This window comes from Oryzias latipes, chromosome 14, assembly GCF_002234675.1.
Source record: "Oryzias latipes chromosome 14, ASM223467v1".
Taxonomy (NCBI): Eukaryota; Metazoa; Chordata; class Actinopteri; order Beloniformes; family Adrianichthyidae; genus Oryzias; species Oryzias latipes.
The window spans coordinates 8,770,620-8,791,176 of record NC_019872.2 but is presented as its reverse complement, the minus strand read 5'-3'; the positions used below and the strand labels follow the sequence as shown (position 1 = coordinate 8,791,176).

General features: G+C 38.3%; 5 protein-coding genes across 5 annotated transcripts; 3 read left to right on the top strand and 2 right to left on the bottom strand.

Annotated features, from left to right (window-relative positions):
• The first annotated feature begins 140 nt into the window (after positions 1-140).
• On the top strand, positions 141-1,347 carry LOC101161741 (claudin-like protein ZF-A89). Its single transcript, XM_004076178.4, has one exon. It carries the CDS (start codon positions 469-471, stop codon positions 1,099-1,101), a length of 633 nt encoding a protein of 210 aa, XP_004076226.1. The 5' UTR covers positions 141-468; the 3' UTR covers positions 1,102-1,347.
• A 492-nt stretch (positions 1,348-1,839) lies between these two features.
• Positions 1,840-3,777, bottom strand: LOC101161498 (claudin-4-like). The gene is made up of 2 exons (XM_011483267.3): positions 3,531-3,777; positions 1,840-3,401 (listed from the first exon to the last, which is right to left on the bottom strand). The coding sequence occupies exon 2, from the start codon at positions 3,372-3,374 to the stop codon at positions 2,739-2,741; it is 636 nt and encodes a 211-aa protein (XP_011481569.1). The 5' UTR covers positions 3,375-3,401; positions 3,531-3,777; the 3' UTR covers positions 1,840-2,738.
• Positions 3,778-4,389: 612 nt separating this feature from the next.
• Positions 4,390-5,530, bottom strand: LOC101161257 (claudin-4-like). Its single transcript, XM_004076176.4, has one exon. It carries the CDS (start codon positions 5,373-5,375, stop codon positions 4,728-4,730), a length of 648 nt encoding a protein of 215 aa, XP_004076224.1. The 5' UTR covers positions 5,376-5,530; the 3' UTR covers positions 4,390-4,727.
• Positions 5,531-12,344: 6,814 nt separating this feature from the next.
• LOC101160997 (claudin-4) lies at positions 12,345-14,068 on the top strand. The gene has a single exon (XM_004076175.4). The coding sequence runs from the start codon at positions 12,608-12,610 to the stop codon at positions 13,277-13,279; it is 672 nt and encodes a 223-aa protein (XP_004076223.1). The 5' UTR covers positions 12,345-12,607; the 3' UTR covers positions 13,280-14,068.
• Positions 14,069-15,818: 1,750 nt separating this feature from the next.
• On the top strand, positions 15,819-17,605 carry LOC101160754 (claudin-3). The gene has a single exon (XM_004076174.4). The coding sequence runs from the start codon at positions 15,953-15,955 to the stop codon at positions 16,601-16,603; it is 651 nt and encodes a 216-aa protein (XP_004076222.1). The 5' UTR covers positions 15,819-15,952; the 3' UTR covers positions 16,604-17,605.
• Positions 17,606-20,557: the final 2,952 nt, after the last annotated feature.

The window sequence follows — 20,557 nt, the reverse complement described above, 5'->3', positions numbered from 1 at the left end:
CTTTTATATTTTAAAGTGGACAGGAGAACTCACCTCTGGTGTGATGATTTGCCAGGGTGCAATCAGGCTGAGTCATCTCACCTGCACTAATTATCCATGTGTCCCTGCAGGTCTGCTGAAGATCTCCAATGCCATCAATTGTTCTCTAAAGCTTTCTGCAAGTTTCTTCTCTCTTTATACATAGCTGAAGCTGTCTGCTCTGAATTTATTTGACTTTTTTTTTGTAATTTTTGAATCAAGTTGCCACTTTTTAATTTAAAAACCTAGAATTGTGTCTTTTTTTTTAACTTTCAGGGTTACGCATGGGCCTCTTTAGAACATTCCTCTGAACACAAAAGACAGCATGATGGATGTGAACATGTGACAAGGGGAGCTAAAGCCCACCCAAAGAGGCTGTATAAATATCTGCCAGCAGAAAGAGGACTTTTATTCAGCAGGCAAGCACAAAGAGGACAAGAAAAGGCTACCATGGCATCTTTGGGCTTGCAGATTTTAGGTGTTGCACTGGCTGTCTTTGGGTGGCTGGGAAACATATTTATCTGCATGCTGCCTATGTGGAAAGTGTCCGCTTTCATCGGGAACAACATTGTGGTGGCTCAGACCATATGGGAAGGATTGTGGATGTCCTGTGTGGTGCAGAGCACAGGCCAGATGCAGTGCAAGGTGTACGACTCCCTGTTGTCATTGCCTCCAGATCTCCAGGCTGCTCGAGCTATGGTGGTCATCGCCATCCTCTTGTCTCTCTTTGGCCTGCTTCTTTCAGTGGTTGGAGGGAAATGCACCACCTGCATCGAGGACGAAACGGCCAAAGCCAGGGTCGCCGTGTCTGCTGGTGTTTTCTTCATTCTGAGTGGGGCTTTGTGTCTCATTACTGTGTCCCTGCCTGCTAATACCATCATTAAGGACTTCTACAACCCCATGATTCAAGATGCTCAGAGGAGAGAACTGGGTTCATGTTTGTACGTGGGCTGGGGAGCAGCAGGATTACTGTTTGTTGGTGGTAGTCTTCTGTGCTGTCAGTGCCCATCAGGAGAAGGACGCTACAATGGTCCCAAATACTCCCCTCCCAAATCCACAACACCTGGGAAGGAATTTGTCTGACCTGCCTTCATGCCTCAGGCGCATCCGGACCTGCAGAGGAACTGCAGCAGAAGCCCGTCTCTTATCAATCTTTTAATCGCATAGTGACTAACACTTTTGTTTTGTTTTTTACTTCGGCACCACGGCTGTCTGTGAAACAGACACAGTACGAAGAGGAATTAAGCCCGTGGGACTGATGCACTAAATCTTCATGCATGCTTTGCTTTTAAAATGTTTACAGACAAGAAATAAATGAGTTCAACCTAATTGCAGTTTTGAGATCTTTCATTGCAAAATATGCACTTGGTTTTGTGGAGGATCTATTTGCATGTGGCTTTTTTATTTGAAAGGATATAATGAAATGATTTTTTTTTAAATGTCATCATTTTGTCATATTTCTTCTTTTTTAGCCACATACTTATATTATGACATTTGGTTACGAAGAACATCTTGTCTTGATCTATTATGTTTACTGAGACTATTTTAAAGCTACGTTTGGCCTAAAATTGAGTATTTATGTGTATGTGACTTTTTTGTCAAATGTTTTTATAGTTAGGGTTACATTTTTATTCTATTAAGAGCATTTTATTGCTTTTTTTTTTAATTGGCACACTAAAACAAGCGATGACTATGTTAAATATTAAAAAGGACTTTAGATTGCCAGTATTTTGAGAGAAATATTTATATTTATTTATTTATTTAATAAAAGAAACTAGATGGATAGAGCAGAGTTTTCCTGACATTACTTTAGTTTCACCGTAATGAAAATCTAAATATGATTCCAAAAAAAGTACACTAATTTTAGTGATTCCCTTAAAATAACAGAGCTAAGAGCTAAATGTCAACATGTCAAACATTTTTTTAGAATCAACTTTTTTATTTTTTGTTTTCAAAAATACATAAAAGGATAACTTGCTCATGTAAAAGATCTTGTTTTCCAGGAAATCTGCAGCCTCTTGAGAGCTTTCTCAAACACAGCCTCTGTTATGAATGGGTCAGGTGATAAAGGATACATTGTCCTGTCAAGACTTGGGTAAAGCTCTTTCTGAACAAAGTGTAAATGTCCATTCTTTGCATATATTAAACTGCTCCCTGGCGACACGTATCCAAGCATTAGCACTGCATTGTTGCTACTGGCTGTAACTCTTGTTACTCAAGACATTAAATCACATTATCAATGCAGGGAGGTTAACCCAGCACAGCAAAAAGCAAGCAGATACAGTCACATGAGTTTAGCTTTTCTGATACTTTATCGGTACAATGAAAATATTTAGCATTTGTGCAAACAGAGAAACTTTTGAAGGCCAACCAATAATGACTCAACTGAAAAAACAGGTGGGTAAAACTACTCACTGCAGCATTGTGCAAGATTTCTAAGAGCTAGTTTCATTAAGGGAGTTTAGTTGCAAGCAAATCACTGGGTGTCAACTTCTAGGTGTGTATCAGATTACAAGATTCAAAAAGAACATACATGAATGGCACTCATTTATATTATTAAAATATTTATTTTTTTTTGGTAACAAACTTAACAAGAATTTCTACAAAAAGAAAAAAAAATTAAAAACTAAACAGATTTTTTTTTTTTTAGTCAGCCAAACGTTCAGTACAGTGAAATGTGTTGTTGTTTTTGTAAAGTTACACCTCTGCAGCTGATAGACTCACACATAGTCCACGTTTGAAGAAGCGGTTCTTGCATGGGCAAACTTGGCTGGCAGGAAGAGTCTGTCGTCTTTTGGGGGACAGTTGTTGCAGAGCATGCCCCCTCCCAGCAGCAAAAGACCAGCAGAGCCCCAACCGATGTACAGTGCAGCGCCAAGCTCCCTTCTCTGAGCTTCAACCACCAGCGGGTTGTAGAAGTCCCTGATGATTGTGTGAGCCGACCACGATACTGGAATCATGATCAGCAGAGCAGCTACTATAAAAATCACTCCAGACACGATGCAGGCTTTGGCTTTAGACACTTCGTCCTCCATGCAGTTGGTGCACTTGGCACCAACTACAGACATCATCACGCCAAACACGCCAACAACCACTGAGATGATCACCATGGCTCTGGCAGCCTGTGTATCTTGAGGAAGAGCCAGCATGGAGTCGTACATTTTACACTGCATCTGCCCCGTGCTTTGCACCGCACAGGTCATCCACAAGCCTTCCCAAATCACCTGGGCCGTGACGATGTTTGCCCCGACAAAAGCTGTGACTCTCCACATGGGCATGGCGCAGGTGATGATGGTACCCAGCCAACCAATTAGGGCCAGGAAGACACCTAAGATCTGAAGACTTTGAGAAGCCATAGTCACAGCGAAGCAGACGAGATCCAACTTTTGCAAAGGAAATGACAATAAATAAATAGTCATTCGTACACAAAAAATCTGAAGTTATTCAATTTGTTAAGAAAGTATTCCTGCAACTATAGTTTGTAGTTCTTTGAGGGATCTGTGGTTGATTACCTGATGCAGGAGGTGTTTCTGGTGGTCTGATGCTCTGAGGATCCGCTATGGGACAGTTAAACACCTCAATCTTTGGCTCAAGCTTTCAAGGTGGAGTTTCGGTCCTTCCAGACAAAGGGGGACACCTGACATTCGATATGCCCACCATTGTTCCCTAACATATGAGCTTCGTTACCGCAAGCAAGGTTTCAAAACAGGGAACAATGGCTCTAGTTTGTGACTGTTTTTAGACAAACACAGACGCACACCCACACGCAGGTCAGGTAAAAAAAATAGCTTCTTTCTTTTTTTCCTTTTTTGGGGTGTGTGTAAGCAACAAAAATGAGCTGAAACATCAATGTTTCCTGAGAGAAATAAGACTAAATGCTGAGCAGAGATCAAACGTCCTTTTCTATGTGCTATTTATTTCAATTTTTTATTTTATTTATTGTGGTTAATTTATGTGACATTTTTAAGAAAATGTGCAACTAGTTTGAAGACTTAGAAGAAGACGTCAAATTCAAAATAATCTCAGGAAACTTTTGGAAGAAAAAAAGACTGATTTCTCCATGTTTTTCTTTATAACGAATAAGAATCATTCTCATTGGTCAACTTGAATTCCAACTTTGTTTGTTACAAGTGTTTCAGTTGAAAAACAACTAACCAACCAAACCTGCATGATTCCATCTTGTCCTTTGTTTCTTGCCACGCCTAAACCAGATTGACAGGAATGGCGACAAAATATGAAGCTTAAAGGCTCTAAGGTCATTCTTTCAAATACGATTTCTTTTTTAAAAGACAATGAACAGTTGCTAGTTTTGATTGAAAATGGGTTATAGGTTGGATAAAAACAAGTTTTACTTAAAAAAGGTAACCTGGGTTTGACTTTGTAAATCAATCTTTATTTATGGAACAATTTTAGCAAATCACATCTCCCAAACAAAATTACAGGGACAACTTTTCAAAAACATAAACAAAGTTTGTAGACAATAAAATAAAGATTTTGTAGTATAAGTTGTATCAATGGAAAGTTTCTAAGGACAGTTTTACAGTAACAATTCAAACACACAATGAACATTTGCACATGAATTTCTCCAAAGGGTGTGGTTCATGTTTTTGCTCAGGACTTTTCATCAGGATAAACGTCCTTTGAAGACGATACATCCGGAAAAATCAGCACTCATAATCAATTTGTAAAAAGTTCTTCTGTAAATTGCTTTAGACGTATTGTGTAGAAAGTTTCCCAGGTGGTGATGAGATGTCAGATCTTGCAGCAGCGTATTTTGCTGTGTAGTTGTCTTCATTTTTGGGGCAGTTGGAACAGAGCATTCCCCCTCCAATCAGCATCAGAGCAGACGTACCCCATCCGATGTAAAGCGATGCCCCCAGCTCGTACTTCTGAGCGTTACTCAGGAGAGGGCTGTAGAAGTTCTGGATGATAGTGTTGGCCGTCCAGCAGACTGGAATCAGGCAGAGGATTCCAGCGACGATGAACCCCACCCCAGCGCCAATGCCGACTTTGGCTTTGGATGTTTGATCCTCCACACAGTTGGTGCATTTTCCCCCAGCTACAGAAAGCAGGATGGCCAAGATGCCCACCACAATAGAGATGACAGTCAAGGCGCGAGCAGCCTGAAGGTCAGAAGAGAGGGCCAGCATGGAGTCATAGACCTTACACTGCATCTGACCTGTGCTCTGGACCACACAGCTCATCCAGATTCCCTCCCAGGTGATCTGCGCTGTCACAATGTTGCTGCCAATAAAAGCCGTGACTCTCCACATGGGTAAAGCGCACGTAAGGATGGCACCAATCCAGCCCAGGATCCCCAAAGCAGCACCCAAGATCTGGAAACCTGCAGAAACCATTGTTGGTTGATGATTTGTTTCTTCACTTGATCAAAAGAAAATTCTTCTTCTTCTCTCTGTGTTCTTGTTCCGTCTGGTAGAATGGAGTTCAGGCTTGAATGCTGTTGTTATTCCCAGGTTCCTTTTTCAGATCAGTTTGCTAACTTGGGTGGAGAGCAGGTGTACTTAAGCCCAAAGAAGGTGGGGCAGTGGAAAAGTTGTAACCGTCCTCATTAAGTCATCCACCAGTCCATCCCCCATTCTGTTATCCAACCCAGCCAGTGAGTCACACAACTTCTGAAGAAGCTCTACTAGCACGTTGGTGTTGTTTTTGCAAACAACTATTAAACATTCACATGCCAAAGTTGAGGTAATTTTTCAGAGTCTTGTTTCCAAGTTTTTACTTTTTTTGATATATATACATACTTTTTTAGTAAGGTGTTAACCCTGAATTCATGTTTAGACATGAGGACTTGATTTAAATATGAATCTAATTATGAATTTATGTTGAAAAAATACAATTGTGGCTTAAACATGTGAAGTAATAATTCTTGTTTTAATAAATTAAATTGTTTTTGTGGGTTCTTCTCAGTTAGGTGACAAAGAGGGACATTTTCTGAAACCAATGCAGGAAACAGATGAAGTTTTGTTTAAATAAATATTATTTATAATTCACAAGGTAATTTTTTACCAAAGGTTTTAAGATAGAAATCTAGGCAAAACAGCGAGTTAAAATGGGACGAGTGTGACAAAAGCTGATATGAATGCAAATATCTGACAAAGGCTTTGACCAATAGTGTCATGACACCAGCAACATGGTCTTTTATGAGGGGCTTCTACTTTAGAGGGTCTAGAAAAGAGACTTCCATTTTTTAAAGTGTTTTTTGGAAGAAGATGAAACGTTTATTTGAAGTTTAACGGGGGAGATCTGAAATGACGGAGGTTCAATGTGCGCTCTGTGAAGAAGTCTGAGGACTGATTGTATCAAAGATGTGTGAACTGACAGGAACTCTTTTGTTCATAGAAGATCTCAGAAGAGAAGCTTGAGCTTTATTGAAGAGAGACAGAGCGGGGAACAAATGACATTTTCTGACTTTTAGCCACTTGAAGATGTTGACATGAGAAAGAAACACTGAAATCAAATACTTGCTGGTTTCGCTGTCTTCTTGATTTTGACCAAAAGGAGGCAGCAGCTCCTGCTTCTGTTAACTCACCGCATGAATGTGTGCCTTGGGTGGAGTAAACACACCTCAAAGAAATGTAGGGAATCCACAAACAGGAACTGAGAAGTAGTTTCATCTGGGCATTTTAACATTAAATACCTTTGAGCTTTTTTAGTCTCCTACTGTTGAATTCAAGAATGAACAAGACAAGAGATGTGACAGAAACTCAACTTAACTCAACTCAACTTTGTTTATAAAGCACTTTCATACAACAACAGTTGACACAAAGTGCTGAACACAAGAAATAAAAGAAAACAAGCACTGAAACACGTTTAAACACAAGATTCAATATAAGAAGATAAAAACAATAAAGACAGTACAATGACCTTACAATAACAGAAGTCTCATATTGGATTAAAAAGCCTGAGCATAAAAATGAGTTTTCAATGGACAGTGATGGAGCTTCTCTTATGGGCAGCGGCAAAGAGTTCCACAGCTTTGGAGCAAAGCTTTGACAAATTTAATATTTAATAGTTTCATTGTGCCATGTACTGTTTGCAAAAGAGCTAATATGTCCATTTATGATTAAGAGTATTACTCTTAATCATAAATGGACATATTCAATTATTCAATGTTTACTAGTGTGTGTGAACACACTTGCAAGTGTGTGTTTTCCAATCAATTTCTGACTCTTTGATATATCTCTGTATAGATGTATATTTTTGTTGTCTTTTTTTGTTTTGTTTTTTGCTTTGATTGCTTGAAATAAACCATTTCCAAATCTAAATTCCAAGGAAGAGTCCCAACTGTAAAAACTTTTAGCAGGCTGTCAAATGCGTAAACGCTCCAGTTGCCTTCAAATACAAAGTTTCAAGTCACCTTGTAAGCAGGTTTCAATAGGAACTGACTGTGGACTGTACCGGGGTCTTGTGACCAAAAAAGGGCTGGCAATACCCATGAAAGGTGTGTTGACAAGGAAGAAATGCATTATGCATGAAATATTCTGATTGTGTACACACTGCTGACATGCTAAACATAACACGTTTATTAGTCATTCCAGCAAATAGTTTCTGTCACATTTTACAGACAACGGCTCATCTCCACAATCATTTATCTTTTGTCGGATTTAAGGTTGCCAATCCCTTGTGACCATTATGAAGAAGAAGTAATTTTAAAAACCAAAGATTCTAAATTGATAAGTTAAATTTGATCTTTCAAAGATTTTCTTATTTTAGATCCATTACGCAAGAACATAGGTGTGGCAGGGAGTGAATAATGCCAAAATCATAAAATTCAGTTAAAACATGAGATGTTTCAGATAAACAAAAAAATTCTGTTACTTCCTGCGATTTCTTTCTTTTTCTGTGTTTTCCATCTCATTTGTTTCTTGGTTGCGTCATGTATTTCCATTGAAGGCTCTTTTTATTTTTTTTGATACTCCTGCACATTTGAATTTCCACATTTCCGTGTTCATGCTGCCTTCTGACAGTAAAAATGCTCAAAAATGTTTTTTATGTAAAATGTCTGTTATAAAAAATAAAGTCACTTAATGGCCACTTCTACAGAGGGTCGGTCTGAATGAGTAATTTTTATTTTTACCTAAATCATTGAACAACTCACAGGAACGTTTAGAGTTAAACTTGGATTATAATTTAGCTCACCTAGAAAGTATGTCCGGGTGAATCTTTCTTTTTCAGATGTAAATCAGAACACATCCACAGTACCTGACAATAAGCAGACATTGAATCATTTTTAAATAAGCCAATTCACTTATTGACTCATTTTATTAAGCCCCTACATTCCATTTGAGGCAAACCGAGTTCCAAATGTTGCATTTCCTCAAAAGACCACCAGAGGCAGATGTGTCCGCTTTCATACCAAGAGTGAAAACATGCTTGATGTTGAAACCTTTTGTGCTGCTTTTTTTTCTTCATGATTGATATTATTTTAGTATGTCATTTTGTTTTTTTCAGGGCTCAAATTTGTACTCAAATAGGAAAGAATGAGAAGCTGAAAAAGTTTTCCCATCGTATAAAAACTCTGTTTATTCTAAGATATTGACAGGAAGGCATTCTGTGTGTATTTTGATGCCCTGAGAGTGTTGCGTGTTTGTGTCCTCTGCACCTTGAGAGAAGGAAGTGCCTGAACTGAAGCACAGAATAGAACAACAAAGAATGAATCACCCTTCAGCAAAGCGAAACTCATTTACCTGCTTCTGTAAAAGGTTATCTGATGAAACCTGGCTCACTAAGCAAATTTACTTCCCATCTGTGGAGGAGCTTGAGTATCGATAAACACTGTGTGTTTAAAGGATATTCCAATGAAAGAGAACAATTAAATCAAATTTTATGAATCTAAAACAATGATGTTTTAGATTTCCTTAAATTTCCTATTTTTCTCAATTACTTTCAAAAGAAAGAGAAACAACAAAAAAGCCCAGAAGGTGTGGCTTTTTTAAAATTTAATTAAAGATGTTCTCTGGGCTCAAAATGTAATCCAGGCACGGGTCAGTGTGTTTGTTATCATTTAAAACATATGAAAGTACAAAGGAAGTAATCTGTCCAGTTCTGCAAATACGAGAGCTTTCCGTGCAAACACACCTGTCATATAATAATTGACAATATAACTTTAACCCCGATACTGAGTTGAAAAGAAAGTGACGTTAAATAGAAACATCTTTTCCTTTGTGAGACCCTCAGCAAGCATTTCTTTTAAATAATAGTTCGGTAACTCTCCACCAACATAGATGATTTTTAGACATGTATACACCTTTCCCTGGGCAAGAGCTGGTGTTTACTCATGAACAGCACTTGTACCGATGGGATGCTTTTTTCCAGTCACTTCAAGTCTTATTTTAGACCATTAAAAAATACAATTAAATAAATAAATAACAGATTAATTGAGAGTTTATTTTACTTCTTTATACGCAAATGATTTAACTTTTTTTGGTCCCAAAAAAAAGAACATTAGATGTTGAATCTGCAAAATTTATTCAAAGAGGAAGTCAACCCTTCCTAAAACTCACATATTAGAGCTTGTGGATCTTTGTGGCCTGAAGTCCCACTCCAATCATTTTTTGTAATGCTGTAAAAAGCATCTCCAGTGGTCATTTAATTGTGATTATGCTGTTTTTAGCCAATCTTTTAAAAATCTGAGTTGTTTTCCAGGACATGGTTTCTGCAGAGGGGGAGTGTTGGTGCAGAGTTACCTCACTTTCCTTCATCCATCTGTTTACGCTCTCCCACTAGCTTTCAGCCCCTCACAACTCCAACCTAACATTACTGGTGCAAAAAAAATGGAGACGCACACGGATCCACTGCATCCATGCATTAGAATGAAGCAAAGCAGGAAGCTTGTGGCCCGCCGATTGTAGTTTGTACGTTACGTCTACAAGCCCTTTCAAACAGCATTTTTTTGTCTGCTCCTGATTCAAAAGGATTACATTAAAAAAATGCAGTTTTAATCTTAATTTTATTTATTTATGTCATCCATCATGAGAAAAATGCCACAAGATCCTGTTAAAAACACCAATAAACACGATTTTCATTGGAGTGGGTCTTTAACATTTTGACCAAAACTTGTTTTTTAGTTTACAAACTATGGCAGAGACAGTCTCCAGAAAGCAGTGGTTGACATGTGAAGTATTCAAAACTTTATTGCTCTTTTTCAAGAACTGTAAATGCTTTATCTTCCAGTTGTAATGTTATTTTACAGGTTTAACAGTAAACCAAGTCCTGTCTTAAATACATCAGTCTCACCGAAACTGGGACATGAGTATCACAAATAAAGCACCTCCTTCGACAAATGCATAAGTTAAACAAAGACAGGTGAATCTTCTCTGGCTACAGGCTTAATCTGCACAATAACTTTTAGCTATTGTGCAGATTAAGTTTTTGAAACAGTTTGCTAGAGTAGAAATCTGAAATCACAGAAGTGGAAAGCTTTACATTTTTGGCAAAAAAAATTACACTCACATATCGCTATGACAATGACAGAGGTGCAGTACTTTAGGGCAGGACAGTCATGGCAAAGAACCAAGGAGATGTCAGAGGTTTCCATTTAACCAAACCCCTGATATTTGTAGTATTTTATGTTGTCTTTCTTGTTTTTTTCTTCATTGTGTTTCTGTGGGTTTCCCCTCTTTTGTGTTCCATGTGCACAAAGTATAATGTTCCCTCTCTGCTGGTATCGTTTTGTAAGTCATGTGATGTTGACGTGCACATTCTTGGTAACCTGTGCTGAGAATTGACGGTGATATTTTCTAAGTACTCATGGGGCGGTGACCTAATTATTTACATTGGTGACCCATTTTTGTTTTCTTGGAAACACTTAATAGCTCTCTGCTTATCTTATCGGAGTGTATTAGTCGACCCTTTTAAGAAGAAGTAATATTACTGATGTGTATTACGTATGTTCACCAGATCAAGGTGTTTCAACCTTGTTCAGCTTAATTCTCAAAACTGTGACATTTTCTACCATTGAAGTGTGTTCAAAATTTAAATAAGATCCTTGATTTAAGAAAGAAAAGGCTTTCTTGCAGTAGAGCCACTGAAAGCGTGACAATTTTATGATCTTGTGAACCAAAGCTCAGTTCTTATCAATTTTTGCTCTGCCCTTTGATTCTATTAAGAAGTGCCAGTTTAACTTCTGTGCTATCAAGATACTCCTTCAAAGTTCAAGTTCAGTTGAATGAAAAGCAGCAGAGGCTTTTGATTGTGAGAGTAAAACGGACCCAAGCTTACTTTCTAAATAAAGTTCCAGTTATTGTTTTATCTAACATTACTCTCATTACCAATTAACAGCAACTGTGCATCCATTTTTCTTCAAAAAAGTGAAAAAAATACTAAAAGTGACAGAACTAGATGAATCTTTACTTTAAAATGATCTCTTACTTGGTCACGCATTTCTATTAAATCTGTGTTTCACCAAATTGCCAATTCCAACATTTTGTAAATGGTGGACATTAAGGAAAGACAGTCAAATCCCCTTGAACAATAACATTTTATTTCAAATACTTTTTCACCATTTACTTTTTTGCATTGTATTCCTGCAATTTCTTCTAGTGTTTGTTACTATGGTAACTGGCTGACTGAACATCAAGAAGTGAGCATGTGTCATAGTTTGCATAGTTTGGTTTAAAAAATGTATGTTCAGCTCCATCAGAGTTGTTAAATTCTGTTTCATGAATTTACTGTTTTTTTTGTTGTTATTTCAGTTTCTTTAAGTGTGGCAAAAAAATTGTAATATAATTTTTGTCATTTTGAAAGTCATAAAAAAACAGAAGGCACACTGGAGACACAAAAAAACACCAATAAGAGTTTATTTTTAGAACTTGACGTTTGTCATTAACAGTGTCTCATCCTGTGGAGATGGTACGTGTTTTTGAGCCAATGGTTATAAAAACATACATGTAGTTTTATGATATTTATGTAAGATTTTATATTCCAACTCACACATTTTCCTTTTCTCGTTTTAATTTCTCGCAAACCTGTCCACTCTGTGCAATCAAAACTCACGGTACACCTTGCTTTCATAAAGCTTGTTTGAGTATCTGCAACAGTGGCAAACAGTCACCTATTGCACAAAAAACACAAAGTTTAATCTGGCCACTCATTACTTACAGGCGACAATAAAACTGGCACGCCCCGAGCTACCACAGGAAAAAGGTTAAACCATTAAAACTGTCATATGAGATAGCCCTGAAAGCTAGCACTTCTAGGTTATAAATGAGGCCAAAACATCCTTTCCTTCTGATTGGCTTGGTTTGGACGAATGAAGTCATGTCTCACAGTAGGAGGTCCAAATAGCAATAAAGTAATTTCAGGGTTTATGGTCCAGTTAAAAGCAGCAGATCCCAGGGAAACTTTTGGAAGGCACGTGAAGTTCGCGGAAGCAGCTCCTGAGGATTCAGTTGCAGTTGAAGGATTTCAAAAGTTTGTGGAAAGCCCAAAGGAACCGACAGAAAGAACCTCGACAGGCAGTGTGTGGATGCCTGTCAATACATAAGAGAGAGACAGGAGGTGAAAAGAAGCCGGAACGACTTGAAATCAACTTGAAGGACAAAGGAAAGGACTCCTAAAGGTCTACACAATGGCGTCTTTGGGACTTGAATTGACTGGTATCAGCCTGGCAGTGCTAGGGTGGCTACTGAGTGTGCTGAGCTGTGCTCTACCTATGTGGAGGGTCACTGCTTTCATTGGCGCCAACATCGTCACAGCTCAGGTGTACTGGGAGGGTCTGTGGATGAGCTGTGTGTTCCAGAGTACGGGACAGATGCAATGTAAAGTCTACGACTCAATGCTGGCTCTGCCTCAGGACCTGCAGGCTGCCAGGGCTCTCACCATCATCACCATCGTCATAGGAGTGGTGGCTGTCCTCATTTCCATGGTGGGGGCAAAGTGCACCAACTGCACTGAAGGGGAGGGGGTGAAAGCCAGAGTGATGATTGGTTCGGGGGTGGCGTTCATCGCTGCGTCACTGGCACAGCTCGTCCCCGTTTGCTGGTCGGCAAACACCATCGTTAGGGAGTTCTACAGCCCCATCATTCCCGCTGCGCAGAAAATGGAGATCGGTGCATCGTTGTACGTGGGATGGGCTGCCTCAGCCTTGCTTCTGATTGGCGGGTCGATCCTGTGCTGCAGCTGCCCCCCACGGGAAGATAAAGCAATGAGGTACAGCATTCCTCCTGTAAGTCGGATGGCCTACTCCGCTGCTCCGAGGTCGACAGCTCAAAGCTCCTACACCAGGAAAGACTATGTGTGAACAAAATGATAGAGGAGCAACTGTCATTTTTTTACAAGACCCTCATTTGTTGTGTTTTTTCTTCAAAGTATCCTTATAATAATCACACATGTACAACAAGAACAGGTCTTCATGAAACATGTGACAAAAAGACATTTGATGTTGAAGATGTTTTTGACATTTTAGGAATGTTTTCACTGCTGGATGCTGGTCCTGTTTACATTCATATTTGGCAATAAAGCAAAATTGTGAAATTCATTTAAAAAAAGAAAAGAAAATCTGAATGTAACATATTTTAAAAGCTCAGAAAGAAAAAATGTTCAAGATGGAAAATACTTGTGTTTTTGAAACAAAATTCCTTGTGGTAGTCTGCCATTGAACTGATCAGTATGTATATATCTTATACACGGAGCACACAGGTTCCTTTAAGCGACGGTTTCATGTTTTTTTTGTATATTTTGTTTTTTATGAAATACTGACACAAACTCAAGGATGTTAGAGTTCAGGCAATTGAGCAAAGCAGAGCTCATCGTTTCTCTTAATACTGTCTGAATGTGTAAGCTTAAAACAACAATAGCTGTTCAGATGAAAGATTCAATGTGTTCCATCTTTTTACTTTTGTTCTGCTAAATGCTGCTTCATTTAAACATTTTTTTCCACACTGTGTAACGTTTCTGTCCATTTTTGTGCAACTTTTTTACATATGAGCCTTTCCTTAAAGCTTTATTACGTGATAAATAACAAACATTTTGCTTTTAAATGTACTAGTTTTGATTGAAGGAATAAAAAAGGACTTTTATTATGAATTTATATTTGTCGTGTCTTGAATAGTAAAGATATCTTTTATTTATAAACTAAAGTGAATTGACTCAAAATGTTAGAACCAACATGCATTATCAAACATTTCATGTAAATGACTTACCAGTAATAAACATTTTGTTTCTTAAAAATATTTGTTTTAATTTAAACAAGTTTTCTTTCTTAACTGTGAGAAAGTTTTTTTTCTCATTTTAGGGTCAAGGTATGAATAAAAGCAATGTTCATGCAACTTCCAGTTAAATTGGACCATTGAATGATATTTTAATCTAACATTTTTATTTTAATTTAACAATATGTTGTCATATTTGCTGTATGGAAAGTTATTTGGAAAATCTTTAAGAAGATTTAGAGATGATATTGTGCTTTTAATGGGAAATGGCCCCCAGAACCATAAAACTCTTTTTATAAAGAAAAATAATTAATGATTAATATGAAAACCAGGAAAACTTCCTTTTTAGCTGCAACAGGAAAAGAAATACTCGTATACAAACTGTCTCTCAGTCACGTACATAAAACTCAAAAAGGTCGTCGGATCAGTTTCATTCAGGCTGAATGTGCTTTCTGTTCGACGTCTGGCACTGTCTTCACCACAGATACCCACCTTTCCCTGTTTTGAATAGTCAAATGAATTCAGGTGAGCAGAATGTTGTTGTGGCTGCACAGCTGTGGAACAAAAACTCCAAAAAGGCAGTGTGTGCACATCTACAGCATCTATCGTTTGCTTGAAAGTAAAAGAAGTTTAGGCTGTGATGGTCTTTCAAAAATCACAAAGAAACATTTCATAAACTTTCCTGTTGGTCAGTCTGAGAAATGAGTCAAGGTTCAACCAATTTGGAGTTCAAGCTTTTTTCTATAGTAGAGTAGATACCACCTAAAATAATAAGCAATTCATCCAGTTCAAGAAATTAGACTGAAACACTGTCTGAGAAACAAAAATAAACTAAGAAGCACTGACCTACAGGCCTCAGTTAGGATCACTGAGTGTCAGCTATTGTTTTTGCAATTTGTGGATATTTCTTTCAATTTTTTTTCTCAAGCTCTTCTACTAATTATTTCAAAAATAATATTCATTTTTACATACCATATTTAGAAAACATTGGAGGAATTTGAAACAGAGACAAAAAGAAAAATAATATTTTTTGGAATGGGACATAAAAGGCAGGTAAGATTTTTGAAGGTTTGGTTGCAAAGAAACACATAACTAAGTGACTCAACCAAAATTGTGTCCTGATACCACACTATTTGTATGCTGAAGGTGTCCATAATGTTTTCTCTGTTCATATTAGCTCTCGGAGCAGTAAATCCGGTTTTCTTCAGAGCTTTTGCATTGGTGTTTGAACAAAGGTATGAGAAGCCCAGTCACTGAACACAGGATTTAAGGAAAGACGGGGAAAATGTGACGGTTTCCCACTTCATCCAAGTATTTATATTTTTGCCCTAACGCTCAACTTCTTATAAATTTCCTCTTGACTCAGTCAGTTTTTTCTAATAAACCACAGTGTGTAGACACAACTCCTCTGGGAAGACAGGTTTATTGCTGTGTTTATTTTTTCTTAGAATTTAAGTGCACTTTTGTCCAACCCTCAAAGACATGCACGGAAAGCTCAGACCTTTCCTTTGTTTTCTATCGCCTCCTATTTAGGGTGTGGTTGTCTTAACATGGATAGAACCAGGTACCAGGTGACATCATTGGACAGAGACTCCTCCTTTTCCTCGGAAATATAAAGGATTCAGTGCTTCTGTGGCTGTATCCTTATAGCTTCATCACACCTTCTCTGAGCTGCTCCATTTCAACAAAATCCTGGCAGAGCAAAAAAATCTGAAAGAGGTTTTTGTGTTTGACTTTCTGGACTTGTCGCCATACAAAGAGGAATCATGTCGATGGGTTTGGAATTGGTGGGCATTTGTCTTGGATTCATTGGATTCATCGGTGCAATAATAATATGCATCTTGCCTCAGTGGAGGACGACGGCTTTCATAGGATCCAACATCGTCACCGCTCAGGTCATCTGGGAGGGCTTATGGATGAACTGTGTCACTCAGAGCACAGGCCAGATGCAATGCAAGATATATGATTCTATGCTGGCGTTACCTCAAGACCTGCAGGCCTCCAGAGCAATGACAGTCGTGGCCATTATACTCGGAGTGCTAGGGGTGTTGATCTCTATTGTTGGAGCCAAGTGCACCAACTGCATTGAAGATGAAACAGGAAAGGCCAAAGTGATGATCATTTCTGGGATCTTCTTTATCCTCGCCGGCCTTCTGGTCCTCATTCCTGTCTCCTGGAGTGCGAGCGCCATTATCCGGGATTTTTACAACCCAGTAGTGGTAGAAGCGCTGAAGAGGGAGGTCGGAGCATCGCTCTACATTGGCTGGGGAGCAGCTGCCCTTCTCCTGATTGGAGGGGCTTTGCTGTGCACCAGGTGTCCACCAAAAGAGGAGAAATACAAGCCAACAAGAATGGCCTACTCTGCACCACGCAGCGTCAGTGCAGGTGGAGGATATGACAAAAAGGACTATGTTTAATGCTTTTTTATCTATGCTTGTTTGTCCGTGTTCTTCTTACAGTTTGAAACTACAGGGTAACACTCTGTTAAAGACTCCGAGATGAAGATATTTGTAAAAACATTTCAACTTTTTACTTTGCTGGCAGATGAAAAAGATTGCCTTCAGTTTGACAATACTTTGTTTGCTTACGTTATGCTTGTTTAAGATAATGTGTTTATTCTACTAAAGTAATGCTTTTAAAATGATCTGCTTTTTCATTGACAGTCTGGTGTCATGTTTCACTGAAACCTGCTGTTAAAACATTGTATTGCCGGTGTTGCGGAAATGCCAAGTCCCTCTTTACATAGATTTGAATCTAGGATTGTTCATTGTGCGTGTACTGCATGTAATATAGGAGAGTTCTGTCAAGACTAAACTTAGATCTGGAGGCACAAGGAGCTTTTATTTTACAAAATGTGTTATATACATATACATATATATATATATATATATATATATATATATATATATATATATATATATATATATATATATATATATATATATATATATATATATATATATATATATATATATTTGCATGTTGTATATTGTATTACATATTTATCATATTTTTGTAACTTTGTTTTAAGCTTTTCCTAATGTTTTGCTGCCATGACGGCATGCATTTTTTTCTGGCTCCCTAAATTTCTAGGCCTCAGTTAGCATCACTGATTGTTAAGGGGTGATGTTACCCACTGGTTTTAACTGAACCCATTTGAAGACAGTTTTTTTCGTTCCTTTATATTATCATATAACTTACATTGACGTCACCAAATTCCGACCTTTTCAAAAACAGGAAGTGTGAGGGAGAAACAAGCCTGACAGTAGGGGCGTTGACAAAGAGAGCAAATGATAAATTGTCTATCCAATGTCACCTGTTATTTTTTATTTTTCTGAGCGGTTTCAATGTCACAAATAAAACAATGTTGTTTATGAACATTAATTTGTAATAAATTGATGTGGATATAAAGTCAAGAAGGATTTGTTTTTATTTGGCATCTGTACATCTTGTTGGTTGCAACAATAAACACATACCACATAGACAATACTGAACCAAGATCCCACCTTTGAGTTAGAATCATTAATAACTTAATGTTGCAGTTCATTTAAAGCCCGGGCCGTGGACCAGTACCAGTCTGTGGGACACTGGGCTGCAGAGAAAAGAAATCCCTTTTATTCATAATGTAATGTAGTCCAGAAGGATATTTTTGAAACTACTGAACAGACCCCACCACATCCAAATTATTCTTGACACATGTGAAGACGCTTAGTCACATGTGCATCCAGTTCTTTCTTACAGCGCCCGTGTCAACCGCTGAATTGAGACCCCAAGGCTGGCAAAGTAGTCAGTCAGTCAGTCAGTCAGTCAGTCACACACAGTAGTAGAGATGCACTGATTTTGTGTCTTCTCCCGTCCCGCAGGAAAAAAAACATGTATTTGTATTGATATTATTTAAGAGATTCATGGGGGGGGTTCCTTTCCCTGGCCTGCATGTAAAAAAATAAATAAATAAATAAATCAGCGGTCCCCCAACCTTTTTGCGCTACGGACCGGTTTGATGTCTGGTAAAATTCTCAAGGACCGGTATATTAAATGTGGCGGACACACACTGCAGCATCGCTACAAAAGAGGCAGAGACACGTCATAAGACGTACTCTGCACTTTTATTATGACACGTAAACATTGTACATCACACAGGTGTCATCATCCTCTCCCCTTCCCACACTATTGGTGCTAAAAATAAATAAACATGACAGGAAGAAACAACTAGGGGTGAAACAACATAACTGCCAGATGAAAGGACACGTGGGCAAAAGGAAACAACCGTGCTCAACCGTATTTTGACCAAAGCAGGAAAAGGGGATTGATTCCCTGTGATGCCAGCTCCGACAGTAACCCCTGGCTGCAGCCTGAGGGACTCCAACTGCAGACCAAACGTACACGTGACCGACACTACAGTACAACAAAGTAATATGATGTAACCTGCATGAAAACTGTGATATTTTCTAAACATAAAAATAAACACAAATTATGACATGAGCAAAGTCCTCCCTGCCCGCAACACTCCCTGGTCGCTATTATTATAACATTTAAACATACCTTCAAAATAAGTGCATGAAAAATCCAACTCACCAAAATGCTGAATGGTGAGTGGGAATCTTCTGTTTGGATAAATCCGTATTTTAAGTAGGACTCCTGATACTGTCTATTAAATGAAGCTTTCTTTTTTTGAAAGTTGAATGCTCCTCTTCTGTCTCCTGGCTGGGCCTTTTCCCCTTGGCAAAGAAATTTTCCAAAGACGTTTGGTTAATATCTTTGTTCATAAAGGCACTTCACTTTTATGGTTACTCAGGTTGTATTCAGACTGGACATATTTGGGTTGCTTAAAGTGAACCAGAGTTCATTTTCCCTGATAATCTGCAACAAATGAGTCTAGACACCAGTCTGAATACATCCAAATGGAGCCTGGACAGGGACCAGGAAATACTATCTGACCCATCTTTGGAGGTGGTCTCACTTCATTTCCAAAAGGACTGAGCTCTGGTTTGCTCTGACGTTTCCTCAGTCTGAACAGGCTCCATGCGCAGAGCAGAACAACTGAACAAAAAACAGCCACCATAGCCGGATATTACGATGTAAATGGAGCAGGAAGGAGGCAACCATGGCGATGAGAAACAGCAGCTCATTGAAATTCGGTCTGATAAATGCAGGCTCAATAAAACAACTTTTAACATGATACACATTGCTCCTCATTGTTTTGCAGACTATCTGTTTGTCAAAAACACTCATCAGCGAAACTAGCCGTTTCCTCAGGAACCGCCTTACAGCATGACTCCGCTGTACCAAAGTAAGGCGGAGTCGTGCTGCATTAAACTAGACCTTGTGTTGGACTGAAGACCACAAATTAGGTGGACTCGATCCAAACCAATAGACTTTTCCAGTCTGAATACACCCTTACACATTGAAACATACACGAAAGATTCAGCAAACACATTCTAGATTGTTTACATGCCGAGTAAAGGATTCGGCGAATCCGTCCATGTTTTTTCTGCACATACTGTATATTAGCTCTTTGAGAATTAAGTTCAGTTTCTAGCAAAGCTTTTGTACAGGTGTTTAAACAACGGTTTGAGAAGCTAAGTCACTGAAAGACAGGGACAAGTGTGTTTTCCCACTTCATGTTAGAGAAATTTCAACACAGCTCTTTGTCTAACCCCAAAAAAAGCCACTTCTCCATTGGCCTTTTTTTGAAAGTAAGCATTTTTTGGTAAGAAGACTAACATTAGACCTTAGAACCATGCTATTTTTTGTTTTGAGAAGATCATGTTTTTGTAATGCAAAATTTAATTTACCGGTAACTCTTCCTGGATCAGGGGTCTGCAACCTAAAGCTCCGGACCCACGTGTGGCTTTTTACCCCCAAATTCTGGCTCTGTGATTAATAAAAAAAAAAGTAAGTTTTAAAAACTATTTTAAATAGTTTTAAAATAGCTTGAATACAGACCAAATGCATGGTTCGGAACTCCATCCAGACCGCAAATTAGGTGGACTCGATCCAAACCAACAGACTTTTCCAGTCTGACTACACCCTTACACATTGAAATATACACGAAAGATTTAGCAAACACATTCTAGATTATTTGGCCGTGGTGTTGGATCTATTTGTGTTGTTGGGATAACATTCAGAGAGATATTTTGGGCCCAAGTGAAAGAGTAATTTTCAATAAGCTCTTATATAAACAGAACACATGCCGAATAAGGCTTTATTCATGCCTCCCCCATCTATTAATATTAGTAGTAAAAATACTAGAGAAAATGTCCAACACAAAAATGTATGATACATTTGTGGCACAAACAGTGTTAGCTAAACTAAAAAGTGTCAAATGGTAGATTTTACATAAAGATGTCTTCATTCAAAGCAGTTTACAG